The following is a 26,841-nucleotide window of genomic DNA, read 5'->3' as shown; positions in this document are numbered from 1 at the left end:
CCTTTACATATGAGGCTGATCCTTGGCTCTAAGCCACAATGAGCATTCCATATAAACCGGAGCTCCTATGCACTGAAGAATCATTTGCAAATACAATAGTAATGAAAAAAGTGAAGAAAGACATTTTTGGAAACCTCAAAACAATTTATTGAGTTGCTTTATACAAGATTAACAATTTCCACACCACCCCCTAACACCAACATAGTTGCAGCACAAAAGCCCCTCTCACACCTAAGAAACGGCCACGCCTGGTTAAGTCTCAGAACCTTGCACCCACCAGAGACACCCTTGCATCCCACTGAGCTTACTCTACCTCCACCCTCTGCTGTAGCCGGGCCGCAGGTCTCCCTGGCCATGGCTGTTTAAGTCATTCATTCGTTCATTACCACAAATAAAGCATAAACAAGGAAAAGAAATCTCATAAACTCCCCATCAAAGAAACGTTTCCCTGAGGCAAGAGGCATTGCTAGATTCCTAAAGATGAGGGCATCCTGCTCTAGCTGCACAAGCAGTGGCACATGGGGAGGAGGGAGCACCAAAGGGGTGGGGTGCTAGGGCCCGTTGATTGACGGGCAGAGGAGCCTGGAGAGTTCCCACTGCTCAGCTTTGCTGGCGGCCTCAGCTAGGCTTAGAGCTCAGCTATACAAATCTCTTCTTTGGCTCTTTTTGCTACTACCTAAGACTATTCTGTAAACAAACTGGAAATCCAAATTGCAAAAAATATATGTAATAAAAGGATAAGGAATCCACATGGCCAATGTGAAAACAGTTGGTTCTTCCATAGAAAAGGAGTCAGAGCAGAGTCCAGACCAAAGAGCTGACAAAAAGGTCTTGCTCCCAGTAAGGTGAAAAGGTGGCCACCTCCACAGGAATAGAGAGCTACTGAGCTCCATACCCTTGAGGCAGGAACCAAAAGCACACTTGACCCACCCTAGGGTGCATACTGAGAGTGATCACCTCTCCAAATGCTGTCTGGCTAGGCAGTTGGCCAGACCCACTGTGAGGCAGATTTGCAGAATAGGCAGGAGCCCTCCAAGTCCATATGAAATAGCTACTGGGTAAGTGGGATAGCCTGATGATGGAAGCTCTGTAGTCAACTATCTCTGTCCCGTCTACTCTCCAGACCCTCTGGACATCCCTCCTAAGTCCACAAGAAGCTCGCTGTCTAGAGAGCACCAGCACCCCAGACCTGTTCTCTGTGGCAAATGCTTCAGAGAGGCCTGTCCTTCGGCTCTGCCAGAGAGAGATTTCTAAGAGTAAGACAAAGTGGAATGTCCACCTGTGACTTGGAACCCCTGGGCTCTCAGACACAGAGGGCTAAAGGCTCCCCTGTAGTCCACCTGCATCAACAACAAAAACAAAAGAGCTGTAGCTGCACAGGAACCTGGGATTGGGGCTCAGATGACTTTCAAGTCAGGACGGCACAGGTTATGGTGTGCAGTCATTAAAAACCCAATTAAAGAAAACTGTCTTAAATACAGACTAGCTTTAAAAAAAGATCTTCATCTCAGATCCATTCAGTGGGCTGAATGGATAGGTGTGAGTTGTCAAAGTCTGCTCCACCAAAAAGGCACTGGAATTAAGTCTTCCTATAATGTGATGTGTGAAGAGCAGTCCCATTTTATCCAACGCATTCAATGGTAATGACGCAAACAGCCCAAGATAGGTGTCTTTAAAAATCCTACCACAATTGTTGAATCTATAAAGATCTTTTTTTCTCTATAAGAGCTTCATTGTCATGTTCTGAGGAGAAACTGGCCCCTACAAGGAGCACACATTATGTGTTCTTAGTATTTTGCAAGGTCCCCAACATGTGGCTCTGGCCTGAGTCTTGTCCTCTTGAGCAGATAGCCTGAGCATGGGATGGAATCACAACCATCCAGGGATTCTACTGGGGCCAGGAGGAGTTCCTGACCAGGAGGGAGCTCTGAGATACACCAAATGCCAGGAGTTAGGCAGATCTGCCACAGGTGCTCATGTACACTATGCTTCCCAACACAGTCTAGGCACACTTCCCAGCACAGAGCTGCCCCCTGATGTCGTCCATCGGCAAACCTGCAGGGTCTAGAGCACCAAGTCAGTAAGTGCTTTGTGAGCAGCAGAAGCTGCCCTTGGTTGGAGGCCCATCTGACGTACTAAGAAGTGCTCCATTTCAGACTCGCGCCTGCTCCAGAAGAAAAGCAGTATAAGAAGAGCACAGCAAATGTCTGTTATCAGAGACATATGTGTTGGGCTTCCTTCTAGACCTGTCATTCAATTCCATCCTCCAAAGTGGTCACAATTTCCTAGGTACAACAGGCCCTTTCCCATGAAGCTGTGAAGTATCTGTAAAAGAATAAGCAAAATCAGATCATTCTTTAAGTGCTTCAGTTCTTTTAAGACAGCATAAACAAACTTCACAGGGAACATAAGCAGCAGCTGTGTTCGCTGCTACTTGCAGCATCCTGAATCATGCAGAGCACTAGCACTTTTCAGGCAGCGGGCAATTGAGCACATCTACAGAACAGGCACTCGGCAACATGACAGGGGCCACTGCAAGGCCTGATGACCACACAGAATCCAGACAATGTTCATTCTCTTGTCATCAAAATGTACTCAGGTACCAGAGTTCCAAAGGCAAAGGTAACAGCATCCAATCCACATGAAGGGGAAAGCAGAACAGAACCAAGTCTCAGCTTACTGCTAGATACAGGGTATTCTCTGCCACATCTGTAGCATAGCTTGAAATGAAGCTCACTCTGCTAACCCATGGCTGCTCTACTGATTGCTCCCAATGTTTTTTCTTTCCTCCTTGAGATACTGGTAATGGACACAGGGTTTTACATATGCTAGGCAAGTACTCAACCACTAAACTACACATCCTTAACCCTTCTGATAGCTTTGGAAGACCTGGGAGGGGGACATAAAAATGGTTCAAGAAATGTTTTTTTTTTCTTTCCCTTTTTATCAGCCTCCCTCTCCCCTTTGTTGCTGAAAATTCTACAGACCCAGAGTCTGTTTCCAGTCCCTCTTCAATTACTTTGTTTCTTTCAGAAAGGGCCACTTCCAAAGCAAGTGGAGGTGGCACCGTCTCATTCTCACAGCACTCAGGCTCTCAATAGCTGAGGAGGCACCCACACTGTACCTCACTCAAGTGGCAGCCACCCACCCATGTAAAGGAAGTCCTCAGATATGACTGTTTCTTCAAAGAAGGCCAAAGGTTTCCTTCTGTGGAAATGCAAACTCACCCTCATCCTAACAAGGCCTCTGACATTTACTACAGGGTTCACAAACAGATTCTGAAGCAGACAATGAGTTGTGGACCCACACGTCCATCAACAGGTCAAAGACACATATCCCTAGAGCCTGCGTCTGACTCCTGCCCTATAAAAACACCATGTTGCCTAAGTTCAGCCCTTCTCTCCTGACAGCTCAGGGAATTGGTTGGAACAGGTCTAAAGTGCTAAAAATACTAAGTCAAAATCAGGTTCTTACTGGGTTCTCTTTTTCTTTAAACGTCAAGTCCCACTTTCCAATTTTCTTTTTTTTTAAATTAATTTATTATATATAAGGACACTATAGCTGTCTTCAGACAGAAAAGAAGAGGGTATCAGATCTCATTACACATAGCTGTGAGCCATCATGTGGTTCCTAGGAATTGAACTCAGGACTTATGGAAGAGCTATCAGTGCTTTTAAACCACTGAGCCATCTCTCCAGCCCTCTCATCAGGTCCTTAAGCCAAAATTTCATGAACTATCTATATGCAAGAATCCAGAAATCAGGGTAAGATGAGGCCAGTCCACTTACTACAAGATGCCTGTCTGTGATAACTATTCCCCTTCCTCATGATGGGAATGTACCAGGGCTCTTAGAGCTGCCTACTTCTAAAAGCACCATTCTGTCAGGAGAAACTGGCCTCATTCCAGGTATGCTTCCAAATCTGTTTCAAGGAAAATTTACACCAAGGAGGACTGAAAGCTGCTTCTGTTTTGGATCTGTGCTGACTTCAGAGATAAAGAGGTTCTTCCCTCATAATCATGTACTATGGTCTCTCATTGCTCTATGGATATTTGCACTCTTACAAAGCGTCTCTATCACCTGACAATGCCTGACAGGTGTGCAGCATTAGGGTAAAGGCCCTAAAGTGCTTGGTTAAACTCTGTACAAGAAACACCATTACCTTCCTTTGCTTTAAATGCATATGAAGGGCTGGAACACCTGTTTCATGCTCAGGCTCCACCACACAGTACCACACAGGCTAAGCCTGACCCAGTGGCTATTCCAGTAAGAAAACCAGGAAAAACCTCTGGTAGTATATAAGCTTATATTATTCTGGAACCCAAAAAGCCATTGCCTCAAAAGTCAAAGCAAAATATCAAACAGTAATGATGAGGCAGAGATGGCTAACAGTGCCAGCAGCAAAGCACCTATGGGTGGAGGGGTATGGCACACTGACTGCCCATCTAGCATTTACCTGGCAGACTCTGTGGGACATGGGTAGACACAGCAGCATGTGGGAGAGGCGCTGTGTGGGGTGGGCTGGAGTGCAAGCCAGCCAGAAGACCTGAGAGAAACAGGAGGGGAGAGAACAAAACACACACATTGAAGACAGAACAGAAAAGCAGCTTGGGAGATCTAGAGCCCCAGGCAACCTGTGGACAAGTCTGGAACAAAACAGCTATCCCGGGCACTAAGCAGCTTCCAGAGGCGGGGGACATTCCCATAGTCACACCAAACGCATACAGGACCCAACATGGCATACAACATAGGAACAGAGGCAGGAAACAAGAACTTACTGTGGCTGAGGCCATGGTGGAAGGTCCCAGGGGCTGGACCTGTGACAATGGCATCCTTAGAGACTCCTGCTTTGGCTGAGGAGTCTGCACTGAAGGAGAGTACATGAAGTGGAAATTGGGTTATGATTCCCAGTGAGTTTGAGTTCATAGCCCCTGGAAGCTTGGGGCTGTTGTTCTTATAGGATGAAGACAGCAGGCTTAAGGAAGGGTTGTTGGACAGCAGCACTGCCCCGCCAGTCCCTTTCTGGGGAGGAAACACACAGTCAGAATCTACCTTGTGAAATTACCTACTACTCAACACCCAAAAGAGAAATTAGGAAGTCTCTATGAGCCAGCATCTAGGGGATTCCAGGGTACAGAAATAATAAAGTTATCTCCATGACAAATCTTAATTCTAGAGAAACCCTTGGTCCCACCCAAAGTCTTCATAAATATAAACAGTGTGGCAAGTTTCTCATTTAAAAAAGTCCAACTAAAGCCGGGCAGTGGTGACACAGGCCTTTAATCCTAGCACTCAGGAGGCAGAGGCAGGTAGATTTCCATGAGTTCAAGGCCTGGTCTATAAAGAGAGCCCTGCCTCCAAACAAAACTGACCAAAACCCCCAAAACCCTAAGACAAAGCAACAAGAAAAAGGAAACAACTGAAAATGGTACAAGATGATGAGATGATGGCCACAGGCAGTCCCTCTCTCATGACAGTGACGTCCACCCACATGCTGTGCGCTATACGGTTAAGCACAAGCTTGTAGTTAAATGACCTTATACATGTGTGTGTGTTATATATTTATGTAAGTGTATGTTTAAATGGATATAATACACAATAAATATATATTTATTTATAAATATACATTCTCATTTTAAAAGATCTACCTAAATATATAAATGTATTATATTTATATATAAATAAGTATAATATGTAATAAATATAAGATTAAATATGAAAGTGATGAGGTTAAATTTTACCATCCAAAATTTAAGACTTAATTTGTACACTGAACAAAAAGACTTTTATAGTCCAACCAGAATGAGGTATCCCTAAGTATTACTCATAACTGGCTCCCCACATATCCAGATTCACATGAAAGTGAACACTGCTACCCATCGTTGGATTTTTAAAGCTTCGTTGTAGCAGTACAGTAGAATGTGGCTAGTAAAATCTAACCACGCAAGATCATACTTTCAATAACACTAGTTAGTATGTATTCACGAACCTAGATGACACAGTAAGTTACAACATACATGAACTAAAGAAAGTCCTGTTTAGCTGAGCATGGTTGCACACACCTTTAATTACAATAGCCAGGAATCAAAGGCAGGTAGTATGGGGGAGATCAGGGGGGAGAATGGTTCATTAGGCTAAGTTGCAGGTTATTCACTATAGGTCCTTGTTTCACTATAACTGGGTATATAAATCCCAGGAAGGCCACAGATTGTCACAAAAAGCATAAGAAGCCTACCTAGCATGATAAAATTCTTCACGTGGCTGCAAAGTTCAATCCAAGGACTCATAGAGAACTCCTTGTTCTATTTTTAAGACAGGGTCTCATAGTAGGCCCCCAGTGAACTATTATGTAGCTGAGGATGACCTTAAACATCTGATCCAGCTGACTGTCTCCCAGTGCTGGGGTTGCAAGTATGCACCATTAGGCCCAATTTGCATGGTGCTGGGGATCAAATCACGGCTTCATGCAAGCTAGCCATGCATTCTACCAACTGATCTATATCACCGGCCTATATAATATACAGTCAAAGCAACATTAACTCAATAATTCCACTTTCCTTTTTTGTTCTAGCAATAGTGGAGACTGAATGTAGTGCCTTGTGTGTGCTAGATAAGTGCTCTATCATTGAGCGAGAGCCTCAGCCCTGAGGCCTGAGTTTGAATCTTCAAAACCCATATAAAACTGAGTATGTTAGCATGAGCCTATAGCCAGTACACCTAAAGATGAGAAGACCTGTAAGCTCAAGGGCCAGCTAGCCTGGTGTATGCAACAGTGAACAAAGAAATTCTGTCTCAAACAAGACAAAAGGTAAAGATTGAACACCACATATACATCACAACACACACATGCCACCACTCAAACAAACATGTGTGTGTGTATACCTTCCCCCCCGCCCTGTAAACTAACGTGCACAGTCACTATATGGGATGGTAGGGAGAAAAAAATCAAGACCTTGCTAGACCAACCTATCTACAATTTTCTATATATATAGAAAAAGAAAAAAGCTTCCAAGTCCCCAATCTGTGTTCAAGCTTTCCTTTTTACTTTTTAATTATTATTTTAAATTCTGTGCATGAAAAGGAACATATATGTATATGTGTATGTATTTATGTTTGTATGTGTATGTGTGCCAAAGAAGACCAGAGGCTTCAGATCACCCTCAGACTGGAGTTACAGGCACCTATGAGCTACCTGATATGGGTAGTGGGTACCAAACTCAGGTAATGTGCACCCCACCCCCAGCCCCATACAAGGTTTCTCTGTGTTGCCCTGGTGGTCCTGGAACTCAGAGATTCTCTGCCTCCCACGTACTGGGAATAAAGGTGTGTACCACCACCATAGCCTGGTGTCCTGGTGTACGTGCTTTTCTTTTCCTTTTAACTGCTAAGCTATCTTTCCAGACCTCTTTTCAATTTAAGACAGGGTCTCACGTATCCTGGTTGTCCTCAAAGCAGATATGTGGCCAAGTCTTGTTTTTAACTCCTAACTTTGCTTCTATCTATGGGATTATAGATGTGCAACACCACCCTTGGCCAGACTTCTAATTTTATAAACACGTACACCCTACATCTTTCCTGCTAGGCTCTGTCAAGTCACCTTTGACCTACAGAGTTCCTTCAAGTTAATCAGAGAATTACAACCAAAAGGTACTGCCATTTTGTACTAAGGCATAAACACATTCTGACTGCCACCTAATAGCTGAAGGTACTTCCATCTTTGAGTCTCAGTGCAGAGGCAGGTTCTAGGGCCTCACTCTACTCCTCAAAGGCTCAATCTCTGCAGGGACCCAATACCAAAAGATATTCCCTTTCTTTTCCCCTCCCAGTTCCCTTGCTAAGACATTCAGGCATACCAGTCCTCTAACTACTAGCAAAAGTGAGACTAAACAGAAAACCCATTACTCCCTCTAGTATCTGATCTCACTGTCACCACTTGATTTTCTGTTTCAGACCACTTTTACAGACCTGAGAAGGACAAGCAGTCCTATCCCCAAAATCTTGCAGCTGGGGAAGGTTGCAATGTTGGGATACTCACTGGCAAGGAGGTAGACGATGTCACACTACTAACTGCAGCAGGCTTCAGGGAGGAGGTCAGTAACTTTGCCACTCCCTGGGTCCCACCACCAGAATCTCCATTTGGTCCTCCAGGCGGAGCCACAAGGGTCAGCTTCTGAGTAACAGGAGTTTTTTTCACAGCAGAACTTGGGGCAGCTCGATTAGCAGGCTGACCTGCTGAGGGAGGCTGCACACCAGGGAGCAAGGACCCAGAAACAGAGCTCTGCACTTGGGCTCCTCCACTGGGTAATGAGCTGCTGGAAGAAGCTCCATGTTTAGAGACTGAACCGGCAAAAGGGTTATTCTTATAAGATGGTCCCACAGAGCTAGCTGGATGCAGCTTTGCTGGGTGGCTGATGGTGGTAGAGTTTGAGGCTGTCGTCTTATGGGAGCTGCTGCTGGAGGCTGGTGAACTCCCAGAGGAGGCTGGCATTGTGGCATGGAAGGCCTGGCCTTTGGCTGCTGTCTTTACCAGCTGCAGGAGGGAACGATGACACTGTGGAGAAGTGGCCTTTGGGCCTTGCAGCTTGTTGACAAATGGGGATGGGGGTGTGAAGCTTTTTTGCTGCTGAGTGCCTGCATGAAAGACTTTGACTTGGGGACCAGGCACAGGAGCTGCTGCCTGGGGTCCATGAGACGTCCGTGGCAAACTATGGTGCTTTGCTTTGGACTGGTGCAATTCAGGCATACCCTTGCTAAGGGGAGCCTGACAGGATAGCTCTTTGTAGCCAGAACCCTCTGGCTTTTTCTCCTGAGAGGACTGCCCCAGTGCTAGAGCCTGTTCAGCCAGAAAATTGAGAGGTGACTGCAGAGCATTCGTAGGGGGTGGTGCAGAAGAGCTGGGCTTTGCAAAGTTCCGTTTCTCTTCCGTACACAAAACACCAGCAACTTTTTCTGTTGGTGCTTTGGAGGGTGCAGGCAGTGTGAATTCGGAACTGTTGGCTGCTCTGCTGTTCAATACAGCCAGCTCCTTAGACACAGCATCCACAGTGGAGGCTGGATTCCGGACCAAGTCTTCATCCAGTGAGTCCTCCAGGGTGACAGGAACAGGGTCAGTGAGGCCACAAGTTGCCTGGGATGGATGCTCCCTGCTGTTTGCCCCCACGTTCAGGCCTCCGCCCTGATGGTCTGAGAGCAAAGTAGTGGGACCACCATGCTGTCCTGATGGGATAGAAACTTTTTTGTCAGGCTTACCAGATGATTCCTAAAGGAAAATAGAAATGCTCATAGTTAGACGTACTAAAAGATGCCAATAGTGGCCTATATGAGGATGTCAACAAGTGAATTCAAGCTTACAAGACAGGTGATGGATGAGTGTAGGTATCATGCCTACTTTGACTTGTAGTACTATCTGGTCATATGTGTCTAGCTGGTAGAGACTGGTTTTAGGCCAGCAATCTTTGTTGCTGAGTATATACATGCTCACAGCAAAACTTTTCTTCTTTTAGCTTCTGAAATACTGTAAGTACTCACTGTACTTGATGGTTGTATATCAACTGCCTAATACAAGCTGGAGTCATTTGAAAGAGGTAATCTTAATTAAGAAAACGCTCACACAAGATTAGCCTATGGACAAGCCGTGGCGCATTTTCTTGATTAAGGGCTGATGTATGAAGGCCCAGTTCACTATGGACAGTGCCACTCCTGGGCTAGTGGACTTGAGTACCATAGGAAAGCAGGCTGATAAACTGGCCATCTCCTGTAAACAGACAAAACTTCCAATGGAGGGACTGGGACACCAATCCAACCACAAAACCTTCAGCTTACAATCTGTTCTGTCTCCAAGATGTGCTGGGGTAAGATAGAGCAGAAACTGAGGGAGTAACCAACCAATCACAGGTCAAGCTTGAGACCCATGCAATGAAAGAAAGCCCAAGCCTGATACTGTTAAAGATATTCTGTTATATTTGCAAATAGAAGCCTAGCATAATCATCATCAGAGAGGCTTTTCCCAGCAACTGATGCAAACAGAAGAGACCCACAGTCAAATATTAGGCAGAGCTAGGGAAATCCTGCAGAAGGGAAGTAGAAGCCAGGGGGGTCAAGGGTACCATAAGAAGACCCATAGAATCAACTAACCTGGGTCCACAGAAACTCACAAAGATTAAACTGCCAACCAGCGAGCTGCATGGAACTGACCTAGACCCTCTGCATATAAGTTACAACTGTGTAGCTTGACCTCAGCGGGAGCAGGAGCTGTCTCTGACTGTTGTCTGTCTTTGGGACCCTTTCCTCCTACCTGGCTGCCCCGTCTAGCCTCAGTAAAAGAGAATATGCCTAGTCTTACTGCAGCTTGATATGCCAAGGCTGCTTGACATCCATGGGAGGCCTCTCCTTTCCTGAAGAAAAACAAAGGAAAAGTGGGTTTGGGGTTGGGGGAAGACTGGGAGGAGAGGAGGGAGAGGAAACTGCAGTCAAGATGTGAAATTTAACCAATTAATTAAAAAAGAAAGCAGGCTGAATATGCCATAAGGAACAAGCAGCACTCCTCTATGGCCTCTGTACCAGTTCTTGTCTCCAGGCTCTTGCCCTGCTTGAGTTTCTGCCCTAACCTCCCTGGATGATGGACTATAAGCTGTAAGACAAAATTCTTCTCCAAGTTGCTGTTAGTAATTTTCCCCCTTTCTGAGACATTTGTTTCTGTGTAACCCTGGCTGTCCTGGAACTCTCAGAGATGGCATGCCTTTTGCATCCCAAGTGCTGTGATTAAAAGGCATGTGCTACCACTGCTGCCTTGGTCACAGCCATAGAAGACAGCCCGCTTGCATTTACACTATTTTTGAATGTTCCTGGCTGAAATTAGACTGATGAAAAATTGCTTTCAATTAACTTCTTTTTCCTCTGATTTTTCACAATCCCTGTCTCCCAGCCATTCTAATAGGAACAAAATAGGATCTATCTATCCCAATGCCCATCTCCCCAGCAATTAACACAGTATGCATTCATAGATTTTAGGAACCTTCCAGTTACTTAGGAATAAACAATCTAAACATCTCATCTCACAATCTCTTTGAGCAGGGCTAATCGAATTCCAAGCCTCAATTGGTAAAAGTTTGGAAGTACCAAAGGTCTGTACTGAGAGGTTTCTGTGACTGTCGGATGGCTATCATATCTCTATGCTCCATCTACTGTACTTCCCTGTGGTCCTCCCACATAATTAACAGCCACTTCTCTTTCCTGCCACTGCTACAAACTTAGCTGTTCCACTGCACGAGCATACTTCTTCCTCCCCAAGAAGAAGACCACACACGTAACCGTTTACACTTACAATGGCCTCACACTGCACTCCTTTGAGGCTGCTTTAGATTCGAGCCCCACAACTGTAAGAACTGAGGCTAGAGAAAGTTATGTGGCCCAGCTCAGAAGTCGGCCTCGTTCAAGAGTGTCATCTCAATAATCATTATCAGTGAACCCCACGGTTACTCAGGAGGGGTCCTGAGCTTCAGGACAGCTGGTATGGCCTAAACAGGCGGACTCACCTTCATCTTGATTTTTGAGGAAGCTATTACTTTCTTCTTGGTTCTGTTCAAAGAAAGGAACACAGAAATGGTTCAGAAGACACCCACAAGAAAAGATTAAAATAGCAGTGCCCCAAGAAATTGAAGTCTGAGGTACTTACAGAAGTGATGTTAGGTGCCCATGTCCTCGTCGGCTCTCCTTAAATAGAGTCCTGAAAGAAAAAGGGCTGGGGTATCATATCTGCCCCACTATTCCACAACTCTGCTTCTAGATTGTTCCTGAAGGCTCTGGTACTCCGTGGCACTTAATCCAGCTGAGGGGCCTAATATGGCCTCACCAACTTACCTACAGCCAGAACTCTAGGTTTTACCAAGATCAACAGCCTATCACGGCCACAAGTTCCCTAAGGCAGTGGTGCTTTTCTTGCTGCTTTAAATCCTCCCAAGGGAAAAACGTCAAGTAGCACATATAGCATGTCTTTTTTCCAGGGAAACCCAACAAAAACTATCTTCATATAACCTAACCTATAAGGAAAGATAATAATTCCTGAGGTTGTTTCATCTGTCTAAAGCGCCAATGAGTCAAGCCAACACCTAACACTGCCTTTATCTAACCACCCATGCCCCGCACAAAGCAGAAGTGTTCCCTACATGGATGCATAGAAGCTCAACACTCAGCTCCAGCATGGAATCAGCACTGCTCCTTGTGAATGAGACATTTTGGAACCCTGAGGAAGTCCCTAAGATGACTTCCATTTCTCAGCTTCTGGTACAGCCATTGCATCTAAATAACAAAGTCCATACTGTGAGGAAAAGAGAATGTAGCCAATTCTCCAACTAAAGTGGGATAAGGACTAAAAAGGACTGAACTCCACAAATAAGATCCCTCTTATAGAATTAGAAGACTCCTTTATAGATTCCAGGATTCCCTAAGCGACATCAGAATTGAATCAGTCAGTGACCTCTGAGGCAGGGACCACTGTCAGCACATACTTCCCAGCCTCAGCACAAGGGCCTCACCTGGCCTGCATCCAACCTTTGGGCCAGAGAGGCTTGACCTCAGCATCCAGAAAAGCTTTCACACAGTCTTCCCAGGCCTGGGCCTTGCTGTTCCTCTCCAGATCACGGCTCTCCAGCTTGATCTTCACCACCTGGCACAGAAGCTCCCTGAAGAGCAGAGAGAGAGATCAGAAACCTCCCACCACCCCAAGTGCTGTTTCACAGTTGCCACTGTGTGCTTTCAGCAACCCATGAAAGTAATTAATCCTAACCTTCATTAGCAATATGGGGACAGGCTCAGACACTGGTCTCACAAACCCTCCAATGACGCAAGGTCCCAGTTTGTGCACACCTGATTTCATCATTCCACTGAAATTTCTTCCGGGGTCCCATTATTCTCCGGCCCCCCTTTTCTTCATCTTCTTCTTCATCAGAACAAATCCGTTCTCTCTGCTCCTTGTCTTTCTCTTCCTCCAGCAACCTACAGAGGAATAGAAGCAACTCTGAGATCCTCCTGTCCACCAGCTTCCCACTCCTCCCTTCTACAATGCTCTTCTTAAGATCAGAAAGTACTAAATTGCCTAGAACTGTATTGGAGAAGCATAAAAAGAAGAGACAGGAACATGGAGAGATAGCGCAGTGTTTTTGAAAGCATATGCTGCTCTTGCAGAGGATCCAAATTCCATTTCCAGCACCCCAGCTCACAAATCACCTGCAACTACAACTTCATTCTACAAGTTCATGCACATTCCCACAGATAGACTCACATATATGCAAGTGATTTTAAGATGAAGTAGGAGATATAGGAAGATGACACTCAAGAGAGATAAAACACACTTACTTAGCAACCTTTGCTTGTGTGTGTGCTTGGCATTCATCCTGGTACTTGGCCACCTGCTCAGGCATGGCCCTACCAATGGCATCCTTGAGCTTTTGAAGTGGCTCTTTCAGGCGCCCACCCTACAATAAAAGGACACAGTACAGGCTTGGCTCACACACTAGTTTTACACAGAGGACCCATAATGAGCTACCAAAAGGAGACAGTACAGCAGATGGGATCCTCAGTGGCAGACTCTACCACCCACCTGTTCATAAAGGTGAAGTTTCCGAGCTCGCTTGACCAGAGCATCCTTGCTGCAGGGCAGGAATGAAGCCAGATAGGCAAACACCCCAGAACGGATTTGGCTAGTCAGCTCCCGGGTTTGCACCTCTATGCTGAAGAACACAACACAGTCATCAATGGCCTGCAGCTCACTGTAAGTTTCCTCTTCCTTAGGTTGCAGACTAGAGAAGAAAGCTAGGTACCAAAAGTAGCTGAATCTTATCTTGATGGTCACACAATGTGACCAACTATGTGGCCACAGCAACAAAATCCCCAGCAGCAACAAACAAGAAAAACTCTCTAGCTTGATGAACTTGGCTAGGAAGAGTCAAGTCTCTTAGGTCAAGGGTAAGACCAAGTCAGAGGTAGTGAAGAGAACAAAACCAAAGACAAAAGGATAAGAGTATTAAATTTCATAAAGAAAATACGAAAGCTTTAAAAGTGAAAGTAACAAATTGCTTGGAGTTGGCAGAAAATATTTTCCAACAATATTTTGAAGATATATTTTTCTTTTATGCAAAGTGTTTTGCCTATATGTGTGTGTCTGTCCCATGCACATGCCTGGTGCCCATGGAAGCCATAAGAGGGCACTGCGTACCCCTGGACCTAAAGTTAAGAAGCCAGGTTAAGACAGTTGTGAGCCACTTTGTGAGTCCTTTGTGAGAGCAATGGCAAGTTCTTGTAGGCACTAGAGCATCTTCCCAACCCTCTCCACTACGCTTTCATGTTCAGTTACTAATTCTACCCATGATCATGAGATCAGGAAAATCCTCACTTCTCTAGTTTCTCCAGCCACACAAACAGAGAAAGACTAAACTTTCTCTGTGTGGCACAGTCAAGCAGGCTCTTTGTTGACACAAAACTCTCACCTGACCCTCAAGGTACTCTGAGGCCCCAGACTGAGCCAGAAGGTCCATCCACATCCTACTCAGCAGAGACCATTCAAGTCTTGACAATCGTTCTTACATAAGCAAAATCCTGTTGTTGAGCAACAGGCTTCTCCCACTACCTAGTACAACCAGCTCTGTATGCTTGCTGTTGTCCTCTTTAGTATTTGGGGCTCTGGGCAAAGCATGATGGGATGAAGTGTATGGTAGCACAGTGAGCATGAGGAGGAACTGAGAGGCACCTGACACCCAGCAGACCTGAGGTCACCAGGTTGTCACTCGTTCTTCTGGATTCTCATTTTTCATCTCATACTTGCCAAGAAATTCTCTTCCAACTATGACAACACATGTATTACAGCATTTTAATAATGTCTGTGGCTGAAGATTAGTAAGGTCTATCATTTATGGAGACAGATGCAGTGTCCCTGTTTCATATTAAATAGGAGAGCGGAGACACACAAACAGATGATACTCACTCTAGCAGGATGCCATTAATATCTTGAGTGAAGAACTTCTGTTTGCTCTCTCCCTCAGCAGCTCTGGCAGCCTGATTCACAGGAGACAGTAACAGACATTAGTGCCCTTTCCCCACGCATCCCTCACACTCATCAGCAGCACAGAGTCACTGTTCCCAAAGAGCACCTGCCAACAAAACACTCTCTGCCATCTTCCTAACTATTCCCCAGCCACAGATTAAGGTCACCCCAAAGCTGTTGCAGCATCTGTGTGTGGGTTGAGTTTCTTGGGACCTACTACAATATTAATCATGGAACAGAAAGAAGTGGACATCTGGCTAAAGACCAACTCAACCAGCAGTCTAGCTTCTGTGTCCAGATTCTTACCAACTACACTGTAAATTGGGATTTCTATACTGTCAATGGTAGAAAAACAACTAAGACTTTCAGCACAACTACAAGATTTAAAGCAGCGGTTCTCAACCTTTCTAATGCTGCAACCCCTTAACACAATTCCTCATGTTGTGGTGACCCCCAACTACTATTTTTGTTGCTACTTTGTAACTGTAACTTTACTACTGCTATGAATCATAATGTAAATATCTATGTTTTTCTATGGTTTTAGGTGACTTTATGAAAGGGTCATTCGAACCCCAAAGGGGTTGCAACCCACAGGTTAATATCTGTTGATTTAAAGGCTTTTATGTATCAAAAATTAATGAAAAGTAATAAAAATACTCCAGTCATACCCAGTACCCGGAAAAAAGTCTCCTATTAGAAAAAAAAGTAGCTTCAGCACTTAAAGGACATCCTTTGAAAAATCTGTACGGTATTCCACACCCAGACTCCTGAAATAATATGTAATACTGAAGATGACATCTTGGGGAACAAGTCTAGAAATCCCTGAAGTGACCACAGCAAAGACTAAACCTAGTAGTTCTCACTCTTAGCTATACATGGAAGTTACCTAAGTAGCTTTCCCTACCCCAGGCTAATCAAAACACAGTCCTGGGAGTTGGAACTGAAGAATGTATGCTCTTGACAAGTGGCCCAAATACCAGATCTCTCTCAACATACCGCATGGTGATTCTAATGAGCAAAGAAGTCTGGAAATCACTGGCCTAAACAAAAAGATGCCGACCTGAAAATTAAGGCAAAATATAGTTTCTGAAATCAAACTTTATATAAAGTGGGGACAACAAGTTGACTCTCTGAAAAAGATACATAAATCTTTACTCTTCTGCCTTCTTGTAATTGCAGTCTCTGGGTCCCCCTGGCTCCTCTGACCACTCCACCTGACTATTCTACTAGGTCCTTTGTACCCTGCCCACCAGAAACTGAGTTCAATAGCTGAGACTGACCTTTAACCCCTGATCCTCAGGTTTCCAAATTCCAGAAGATTCTTCAAATCTAAGCCTCTAACTCCTGAATCCTCTCTTCTGAACTCTGGACTAGAACTTCCAATTACCTCTAAGTAATTTCTAATTACTTCTGTGAAGGGGTACTAACTGTAGATAAACAACTTATTAAAACTTATTGCTTGACCTCCTAGATTCCTACCCATACCTGCACCTTTGCCTTCTTAAAACATCCTTAGACCCCTATAAGGGTTCTTTTCAAGCGGAGACTCAAACCCAAACATGACACATGGTTTTCCACCATCTGCCACTAGCCATCCACTTCAACTTTCATCTCCCACCATCAACTCTGAGGACCCCACTGTCTAGCCGTTCACATACTCAGCTCTGCCCTACTTTATGACAAGGACTTCTTGCCCTGAATACTAGTCTAACCAACACTGCAGTCTCTAGTCTGAGTCCTAGGTAGCACAGAGCTACTCTTTGACCTCCATTCAGTCTGGCTGTCTAACAAGACAGAAGGTATTTCATTCTGTTCCGCACTTCAGCCTGCTGTATACCTCCCTATTGTCTGTTTACATGACAAGATCATGGAGGACAAAAATTTGAATCTATGCCATTATATTCATTACAGCTATCAAGTAGCAGGTCCACTGAGTGAGTGAAAGAAAGAAAACATATGAACAGACATGATTTTAAGAAGGCAAACTAGATGGAAAAATTAAATATTGACTAATCAGAAATGAATGTGGAGAAACTATAGAAAATTCAAACTTCTAAGGATACCTTGGCTAAAAGATAGCTCAGAGGAAATGGATGAAAGGGATGACATAAACACTGGAGAGTGGAAGACATGTGCTGTCTATTTATTATTTTCTTTTATTGAGACAGTTTTTCTGTGTAGCCCTAGCTATCCTGGAACTAATTCTGTAGACCAGGTTGGCCTTAAACTCAAGAGATTTACCTGTGTCTGCCTTCCTAGTGCTAGGATTAAAGACATGCACCACCACAACCCAATGTGCACTTTATTTTTAAATTAACTTATTTCACCCAGCCTTGAACTTAACAATATATCCTGGACTGTCCACAAACTTGCAATCATGACTTCTGGGTGCAAGGACTATAGGCATAAGCTACTGTGCATGGCTAAAGGGCATGTGCAATTTCTTACACTTTTAAAAAGCATTCAGAATTCTATCTTGGTGCTTTTCTAGAGCAGTGGGATTCTATTACTTGCTATTTGGAGTTTTTGTTTCTGTGTTTGGGTTAGTTTGTTCCCCTCACCCTTGCATTGCTGGAGATAGAATATAGGGCCTCACATATGCTATTTAAGCCCGCACCACTGAGCTACAGCCTCAGCTAATACAGAAAGAAAATAAAACTAAATCCTGGGTGGTGTGTTGTGTGTGTGTGTTTCCATTGGTGTGGCTGCATGTATTTGAACTAGTACAAACATAGACTAGCAGACCACCTCAGCTGTTGTTTCTTAGAAGCCATGGCTTACTATCCAAGGATTCTGGGGAATCAAAACTTGTATCCTCATGCTTGTGTGGCAAACACTTCACTATCTCCACAGACAAGTTATTGTTTGGTTTAAATTTATACTACTAGTGCTAAGACCCAGAAGTATCCTTAGTTAATTCAATCTCATCCCTTAAACAGATATTCAAATACCACATTGTTCATTAGGCCCGTCAACAGTTTAAGTCTGTAAATAAATACTCCTTTTCTGAGACAGGGTTTTATTAATCCAAGGATAAACTTGAACTGTGTTTATATGTACTTTTGTGTATGTAGGTACTTGTGTACGCACACAAGACACCAAAGGAGCACACCAATTGTCCTTCTCAATCATTCTGCCTTATTCCTTTGAAGTAAGGTCTCTCCCTGAACCTGGAATTCAGTATTTTGGGCTAGGCTTTTAGCCACGAAGCCTGTTCCACTCTACCCTGAGAGCATTAAGGTTACAGGCACATGCTAGACCTCACTCACCTTGTTATATAGGTGCTACAATCCAAACCTCAGGTCCTCAATGGCTGTACAACCAGCATTCTTAGCCACTGATCAACCTTCTCACTCCTATACTTTAACTCGATTCTCCAGCCTCTAGTCCTGAAGAGCTAAGTTACAGGGACATGTACTACCATTCTAGGCTACAGATTTTATTTTTAGATTTTATTTATTAAGCCATTTATTTCTCCAGTTCTTTAAAAGCTTTCTGCCTGTATAACCTTTAAAAAAAATTCTGAAGCCTTTTAAACTGCATCTTGGAGGATCTGGCTTTATAGTGAGTTACTTAGGTGCTACATTTGGCACACACCCATAATCCCAGTTCTCTGGAGACTGAAGCAGGATCTCAGGTCTGAGGTAAGTCTGAATAACTAGTGAGGTCACCAGGATTTGCAGGAACCCTGATGGAGCGCTCTAGCCAGCATATGGCTAATGTGCAGTCACAAGTGTGAGCTCAGGCAAGATCAGAAAAGAGCCACTTAACCAGCATAGTCAGGAATAATATATAGCTAAGCCCAAGTTTTAGCATTCGTTTTCAAATGTAAGCAAAAGAAATGGGCATGTATCTCATCTAAAGTCAAGATTTACAATCTATCTAATCTTGTTTTTAAAAAGGATAAGAAAAGATAATAAATTTAGGGAAGTAAAAAATACAGGGAGAAATACTTAAACTGCTACCAACAACAATGCACATCAAGTTTAATTCTGATTCTGAGGTTGGCCAGCTAATCTTGAACTTCCTTTGTTGCCAAGGATGATCCTGAACAACATTCCCCTCTACCACCTCCCACAGATTGGGATTATAAATGAGTGCCACCATGCCCAGCTATCAAATCTATTTTTCAATTTTAATGTACATGAGTACACCATCGCTGTCCTCAGACACACCAGAAGAGGGCATCAGATCCCATTACAGAAGGTTGTGAGCCACCCTATGGTTGCTGGGAATTGAACTCAGGACCTCTGGAAGAGCAGTCAGTGCTCTTAACTGCTGAGCCGTCTCTCCAGTCCCCTCAAATTTAATTTTTAAAATGCTGTGTTCATTTCAAGATCTAGCACAAAATTCTTTATTAAGGATACAAATAACCATGTGTGGCTTTTGAGATTCTATGTAATGTTCTAGGTATGAAGATATTCTTCTCTGGAAAGACTACCTTTCCTAGCAAATTACCAAAAAGGACCAGGCGCCCAGGCACCTGTGCACTTGTGTGAAGGGCTCCAGGTCCAGCAAAATCTGTAATGTAAGCTGTAAAGGAGCCATTATTCAGGAGAGACAACTTACCAAATAGCATATCTACCCAGAGAGGCTTTGTTGTACCACAGTCCAATACTGTTTAGGCTGTGGCACTTCATCCCCACTATATCTTTTCCCAAAAGAGGTAAAATAATAGGTTACTACTCTGATCACAATCTACTATGGAAGTGAGAACCAAGAGTTTTATTTTGACTTTTCTGTTAAAATAAACAATGGCCTACTATAACTTGTTCTCATTTAACTTAGTTAACAATCCTTTAAGAGACTACAAAACAATGCGCTTACAAATCAAAGCATTGGAAAAAGAACAAGTAGAAATTTGTTTCAACATAAATTCTGAGAAATAAGATTGTATGTTCAAACATGCCAAGTGCAGATTCAACTCCTCTCTCTTCAATGTCATATTCAGAAAACTGAGTCCCTGACAAAACACAACTCATTAAAGCATTACATTAAAAAACACTTAGATATACCACACATAGGCTAACAAGGAGAAACTATAGCTATAAATCAAGTATTCTGTTTGTGTTATATATCGTGTTTAAGTATCTTCTCTAGATGAGAAAACAAAACATTTATACCAAAGCTGATGTTTTACACTGTCCTAAAACATGAAATAGTCACAATAGTGATTCTGAAAATGCTGTAAGAATCACTAGTTCAAAATGTACAGCTACTGAGCACAAACACTCCTGGAGCTACAGTCCAAATCACAGTGTCTACAGGGAAATGTTATTTTTACCAAGGCAATGGTATCAAAACTCATGATCCACAGTTGGAATACAGTTAGTAGTAAATCACTGAATTGACAGTTCTTAGGACTCAGGGATCATCTCCAAACACTGGAGGAAGACAGAAGCATGGCTACTCCATGCTGAAGACTGCTCGCTGTTTTCTGAGACAGGAGTTGCTCAAAGTCACCAAACAGATATACCTGAGTACTAATGATGATACCACAAGGGAGCAAGTAAAACCCAGTAACAGCTAAGCATGTGCTTGCTCTACATGTGTTTACAAACCAGTGAATTTTCAAGATCTTTGGAAGAATTCGAAGATGACATTTTACCTCAGCTGCAAAGGGGAGTTGTGAGAAAGAAATTGGCAGAAAACAGAATAAGAGAAAATTTTCCCCAAAGGAAAATTTCCAGAAGTAGAGGAATCAAAAAAGGTGAAAAACTGAATCCTGGTAGGCAATGCTCACACTGTTTTCTCCTTGGGATGAAATGAGAACTTGGGAAAGGCTTACATTTTCACTAAGAATTTCTTAGGCATCAAGCTTGCCGAGGTACAGAGCTAATGCCAATCTACTGAAATGGCTTCCAGGAAAGCCCAGACATATTATGTCACCATACCTGAGCCAGCTCCTTAACACGTTTCTCCAGGGGTGTTGGCAGGCCTTCGGGGAAGGAAGAGGGCTGCCTGAATTCCTGATCCAATCCCACCCCGAGGGAATCACTTCCATCATCCATATCTTGGAAAGGGCTTCCTTCTGGAGACTCACTGAGCAGCTGCTCCAAGTCCAAATCTGTCAGGGAGTCCATGGCAGTGGCAGCTTGGAGCAAGTCATTTTCAGAGGTAGAGCCAAAGAGTGAGAGCAATGGGTCAGAAGGGCCCTCTAGTTCCCTCAGGCCCTGAGCCTCTATTGATGACGCAGCTACAGGCTTATGTTCCTCCTCCCTCTTCTTCTGAGCCTCTTTCTCCTTCTGAAATTTCTTGAGCATTTCTCTAACACTTAGTGACCCAGAGTACTTCTTCTTCTTCTTCTCTTTACTGGCATTGAGGGCTGTGAAGCTGCAAGCAAGAGGGAAACTGGTTACTCAGACTGTAGGACTCTCCATGAGAAATTCAGCAGCCTTCATCCCTGTTCCCAGGCAAGGGTCTCCATGAAAGTCTTTGTTCTGTCAGTCCACTCCGTTATCATGCCTCCATCCTTTTGGCATAAAGAACTTGTTTTTGTTGCACCAAAGCGTGAGCATGAATACAGATTAGCAATACGGTGTGATATAATGCTAAATGTCCAATGGGATTTTAAGAACCATTACCAGGCTGAAATCAAATTTTGCAAAAAATGGGAGGGGCAGGAAAACCATTTCAAGAAAGAACGTATGAGAAGCAGAGAATAGCAGCAACTTGAAGGCAGCTGGGCTGACCAGGTAAGGAGGAATCACAACCATAGAAGATGAAAGAAAAGACAGAAGAACAGGGACAGAGAGGACTGCCAAGGGAAGGAGCATCAGCAATCATGGTGACAGAAATAGCTGCTGACACTGACAAAGAAACACAGGCACACAAGCTATCCAACACACAGAGATGACGATGGCTGACTTGCCCAGAACAGCCCTGTCAAAAGAGAGGGGAGAGGAGAGGGAGGAAAAGTCAGCTCCCAGGTATCCCAGGGCCCTCGCGTGCCCTCATGGGCCAGAATTTTTCTTAGTGAAAGCTGCTGCCTCTCACCCGGCTTTGGAAAACTTGGACTTTTTCGATTTCTTCTCCTTGTCATAAGTGTCATCTTTTTTCTTCTTTTTTATCTTTTCACCACCTTCCTTCAACTTCCGCTTCTGAGAATTAAAGACAAAGCAGTTACACAATCCCGTGTTGGAGAGCAAGTACACTAGACTGCACTGGCCTTGCTCTGTGTGAGGTATATCTTCAGACCCATCTCATCTCCTTCATGAACAAAAATCTCTCTCAAAGCACTCCCAGGGCCAAGAACCCACAGCATTCCAACCACAGGGTTTCCTGCAAACATCCAAGTGAAGGCCATGGTGACTGTTCTAGAAGTGAAGGCCATGGTGACTGTTCTAGAAGTGAAGGCCATGGTGACTGTTCTAGAAGTGAAGGCCATGGTGACTGTTCTAGAAGTGAAGGCCATGGTGACTGGTCTAGAAGTGAAGGCCATGGTGACTGTTCTAGAAGTGAAGGCCATGGTGACTGTTCTAGAAGTGAAGGCCATGGTGACTGTTCTAGAAGTGAAGGCCATGGTGACTGTTCTAGAAGTGAAGGCCATGGTGACTGTTCTAGAAGTGAAGGCCATGGTGACTGTTCTAGAAGTGAAGGCCATGGTGACTGTTCTAGAAGTGAAGGCCATGGTGACTGTTCTAGAAGTGAAGGCCTTGGTGACTGTTCTAGAAGTGAAGGCCATGGTGACTGTTCTAGAAGTGAAGGCCATGGTGACTGTTCTAGAAGTGAAGGCCATGGTGACTGTTCTAGAAGTGAAGGCCATGGTGACTGGTCTAGAAGTGGTTGTAAGTGAACTCTCTCACTTAAAGTAATGGGCAGTGGTAGACAGGCCCTGACATAAACTCAGACTAAAGCTGACCAGTTTTCAGTGGGTGACAGCCCTAGAACTGAAGTCCTCTCCAAGTCCACAGTGGCAAAAGCAGGAAGAATGGGGTTAATAGCCCTCCCTGAAACTTATCTGGAAACATGACCGTGCTGGACCATCTTGAGACATGGATAAAATGACTATGGATGAAATGACGCAGGTCTGACCAGCATTCCCATGTTCACATATTTACCTGTCCACCAGTCTCCTGAGCTATCCTAAGACACTACATATTCTAGAGTAACCTACTAATTTCAGAGTCACATCAAAAATTATTTCTGAAGTCCAAAAGGAAGAATATCCTAACCTTTGGAGATTTTTTCTTCTTTTCTTTGATGAAGTCGTCCTCAGATTCTGAAGCTTGTCTAAACTGCAAGGTTCCTGAATTGATGTAAAATCCTCCATACTTTGTAGTCAAAGAAGCAGGAACAAGTTCATCATACTAAAGGGGAAAACATACCATCAGCTCCCACTTCTGATTCTATGGTTCAAGGTTCAAAACACATCTTAACAGATGCAACTACGGTTTGTCACTCTTCAGACACCATGCTAAGACATCCATCCTCTCTTCAAGCACTAGTGTGCAAGCTACTAGATGCTTTGGAAAGAAGAGGTCATGATTTTCAAATAAAAAAACAAGTTCTGCATTCAGGAGGTCTCTTCCTCTTAAGTTCAGTGTTGCTTGTGCAAAGAGGACACACTGAAATACCACAACACCACTTCCTCACCGTCAGTATCTTATCACTAAGTGCTCACCGCTTCAGAGTTATCGATGAAAGAATCCGATTCATCATAGCCATAACCCATATCAATCAAATCCTGTATTCGGTCTTTCCTGCGTTTCTTTCCACCCTGAAATTTAAAAGCAAGGTATCACATGCTTTTTGGTAAATACAATTAAATGTTGCCTTGACTAGTGATTAAGTTGTAAAGCAATGAAAATAAAGACTACCCCAGCACCTGTCTCTGTCTCTCTCTCTCTCTTACACAGACACACACACATATATACTCCAACCCTTCCCCTAAAAACCTTTGAAAATAGGGCAGATTTAATCTGCATAAATGGCCTAAGAAAGAACAACAAAATAAATAGATTCTTCTGCTCTACAATAGAACAGATCCTCTAAGGGCTTATTTACTTACCCATTTAACTCACACATGGCTCCTGCCACATAAGAGTTCTGTATCTTAATATATTGGTTTAATAGCTGTATTCTGTTTCCTCTGAATACTACATCTATTTCCAGATCACTTCTGACTATCCACTAAATGAATATGAAAATGCCTGGAGACTGTTCTCACTAATAAAGTTGTCTTGCCCAACACAGAACTCTTACATATTTTTCTTCAAATTTCCGTGCAAGGGCCTCCACCTTATGCCGTTCTTTTTCTTCATCATTGAAAGGATCCAAGACATCTTTTTTCTGGAAAGAGATCATTCCACAAAAAATAAAACACACATACAAAACCATAGTCCTGGTTAAAGAACCTTCAATGACTACTGAACACATATAAACTATGTAATAAAAACTATGTATTACTCTGAAATAGCGAGATAGAATACCATGTTTTACTGTTTAAAAAACAGAATTTCACCAAATGCATCACTTTATTGTAATCCCAGCTACTAGAAAGTCTGAGGCACAATGATCTCAATTTCAGAGCCAACCCTGACTACAGAGTGAGGTCAAAGCTAGCCTAGACAATGTATCAAGAACTTGTTTTAAAAAGAAAAAAAAGGGGGGGGTGGGTGCTAGAGAGGGGGCTCTGACTTTTCTAGATGGCTCTGACTTTTCTAGAGGTCCTAAGTTCAATTCCCAGCAACCACCTACACTGAGATCTGACACACTCTTCTGGCATCAGACGTACATGTAGGCAAAGCATTCATACATAAATCTTTAAAAGAAAAAGTAAAAATTTGCTCTTAAAAAAAAAAAAAAAACAGAAAGAAAAGAGGACTAAGGGCCTAGTTTATATAGTGTTATAGTCCTTTCATGCTCAACCCCAAAACCATGTATTAAAGAGAGAAAGCAGAGGAAGAATACAATTCAAGAAAACTTGATCAATTGTCTACAACGGCCTGACACTAGGGTTTCAAACAGAACAAAGGGCCCTTACTAAAGATACTCAATGTCCACAGAACAGTGTTCAATACAGTTGATTCTTTCTGTAATACTTATCGTAGGCACTTGAAAACATTTTAAAAGAGGCCCATAAGCTCCAAGAAACTTCTAGAATAGTCAAGGTTCAAAAGGTTAAAAATGATAGCTCAGGGGTTAACACCAGCTTCTCTCTAAAGACTTGGATTCAAGTCTTAGCATCCACATGCAGCTCATAGCCATATTCAGCTCCAGTCTCAGGAAATCTGAGACCTTCTTCTGGCCTCATAATACTGCATGCATGTGTACACAGACACACGCAGGCCAAATACACATTACATAAGTAAATAAACAAAATTTTAAATGATGAGCTGTACTTTCTTTGGCAGCATATCTATTAAAACTTGAGAGAAGACCAGCAAGGCCCTGTTGCAAAGATGACATGCAAATTCATAAAGTGATACATATTTAAAGAAAAGAAGTTTAAAACTCCAAAAATGTAGCACAAGTTATTGACAGCCATTCTGGCTTTAGAAAAATGGTATGAGGGGTTCAAGAACTTAGCCCACTGGTAGAAATGCTTACCTACAAGCAAAGGCATTGATGAAAAGGAAAGAAACCAAAAAACAAAATAATAAAATAACATAGTAACAGTAGTAACAATAATAATATAATTTAATAGTACTTCTCAAGTCAAACACTGATTCACAGAATCCTTACCCTTGGAAACATACCTTCAAGGGTCCACTATCATGACTCTTTTGTCTGCCAACCTCAATAATCATTGCAAATACTTTCATGAAGCCTTCTAAAGTCTGCTTTTATTCCATAAATTTACTCATGCATTTTATTTATATGAGTACACTGTAGCTGTCCTCAGACACACCAGAAGATGGCATTAGATGAGCCACCACGTGGTTGCTGGGAATTGAACTCAGGACCTCTGAAGAGTAGTCAGTGCTCTAACCCACTGAGTCATCTCTCCAGCCCCCAACTTCTACATTTTTTAATCAAATAAATTTTCCATGTTCTTGGGCAAGGAATTTTAATATTAATAGTGGATATACTACATGTGCTAAGACTTCAGAGTACACATAAAATACTGAAAAATAGTTGGCTTGCTTCAAAACAAATGTCTCTAGGCCAAGCATGAAGGTACATTCCTATAATCTCAGCACTTGGAAAACAGAAGAATCGGGGTTCAATTCCTGGCACCCACATGGCAGTTCCCAATTGTCTATCACTGCAAGTTATAGATATACAAAAAGAAAAAAAATAAATAAACCCAATGCAAAAAGAAAAAAAGAGTCAAAAGCCAACCCAGACTATACTTAGTATTGCTCACTTTCCAACCTCAAACAAATAAAAAATTTTTTTTCCTTTATTTTACTTTCCAGTCTAATAAAATCCACCGATTCAAAAAGATTTACATGATTTATAGTGTGCATACATACTGGAATACTATGGTGCATACAAAATACAAATATTTATGATGATAAATGTGTGGGGTTTTGTTGTTGTTATTGTTTTTGCCTGCATGTTTATGTGCAGTATGTGCATGTATGGTGCCCAAGAGGTCAGAAGAGGAAATCAGATGCCCTGGAACTAGAGTTACAAATGGATGTGAGCCACAGTATGGGCACTGAAAATGGAACCTGGGCCCTATAGAAGAGCAGTGCTCTGAACTATTAGTCATGTCTCCAAACCTGTGTGGGCTTTTCAGAAACATGTGCTGCTTATTTGTATCTTCTATTTCTACAGTGATCACATATAACTCAAAGGCTAAAATAACTTGTAGAAATTCTATTTTCAGATTGATGGTGGTTACACCTTTAATCC

At 43.1% G+C, this 26,841-nt stretch overlaps 1 protein-coding gene across 2 annotated transcripts in view; it reads right to left on the bottom strand.

The window, feature by feature from the left end:
* Positions 1 to 158: 158 nt before the first annotated feature.
* The window catches only part of UBN1 (ubinuclein 1), a 35,539-nt gene continuing 8,856 nt past the window's right edge, over positions 159 to 26,841 (bottom strand). Inside the window, exons 3-18 of one of the 2 annotated variants that reach the window (XM_080942407.1) lie at positions 24,241 to 24,327; positions 23,660 to 23,755; positions 23,211 to 23,345; positions 22,033 to 22,136; positions 20,931 to 21,369; positions 14,977 to 15,047; positions 13,597 to 13,726; positions 13,353 to 13,471; positions 12,864 to 12,992; positions 12,533 to 12,679; positions 11,674 to 11,724; positions 11,534 to 11,576; positions 8,035 to 9,258; positions 4,778 to 5,021; positions 4,456 to 4,545; positions 159 to 2,325 (exon numbers count right to left, since the gene is read on the bottom strand). In XM_080942407.1, coding sequence (XP_080798533.1) covers positions 2,276 to 2,325; positions 4,456 to 4,545; positions 4,778 to 5,021; positions 8,035 to 9,258; positions 11,534 to 11,576; positions 11,674 to 11,724; positions 12,533 to 12,679; positions 12,864 to 12,992; positions 13,353 to 13,471; positions 13,597 to 13,726; positions 14,977 to 15,047; positions 20,931 to 21,369; positions 22,033 to 22,136; positions 23,211 to 23,345; positions 23,660 to 23,755; positions 24,241 to 24,327 — 3,159 coding nt within the window. In that variant the 3' untranslated portion in view covers positions 159 to 2,275. The remainder of the gene's footprint in view (positions 2,326 to 4,455; positions 4,546 to 4,777; positions 5,022 to 8,034; positions 9,259 to 11,533; positions 11,577 to 11,673; positions 11,725 to 12,532; positions 12,680 to 12,863; positions 12,993 to 13,352; positions 13,472 to 13,596; positions 13,727 to 14,976; positions 15,048 to 20,930; positions 21,370 to 22,032; positions 22,137 to 23,210; positions 23,346 to 23,659; positions 23,756 to 24,240; positions 24,328 to 26,841) is intronic. The other variant, XM_080942408.1, reaches the window with a different exon arrangement.

Source organism: Micromys minutus, assembly GCF_963924665.1.
Source record: "Micromys minutus genome assembly, chromosome: 31".
Lineage (NCBI taxonomy): Eukaryota > Metazoa > Chordata > Mammalia > Rodentia > Muridae > Micromys > Micromys minutus.
Note: the sequence above shows the minus strand (reverse complement) of the source record. Positions and strands in the feature narration are given on the sequence as shown.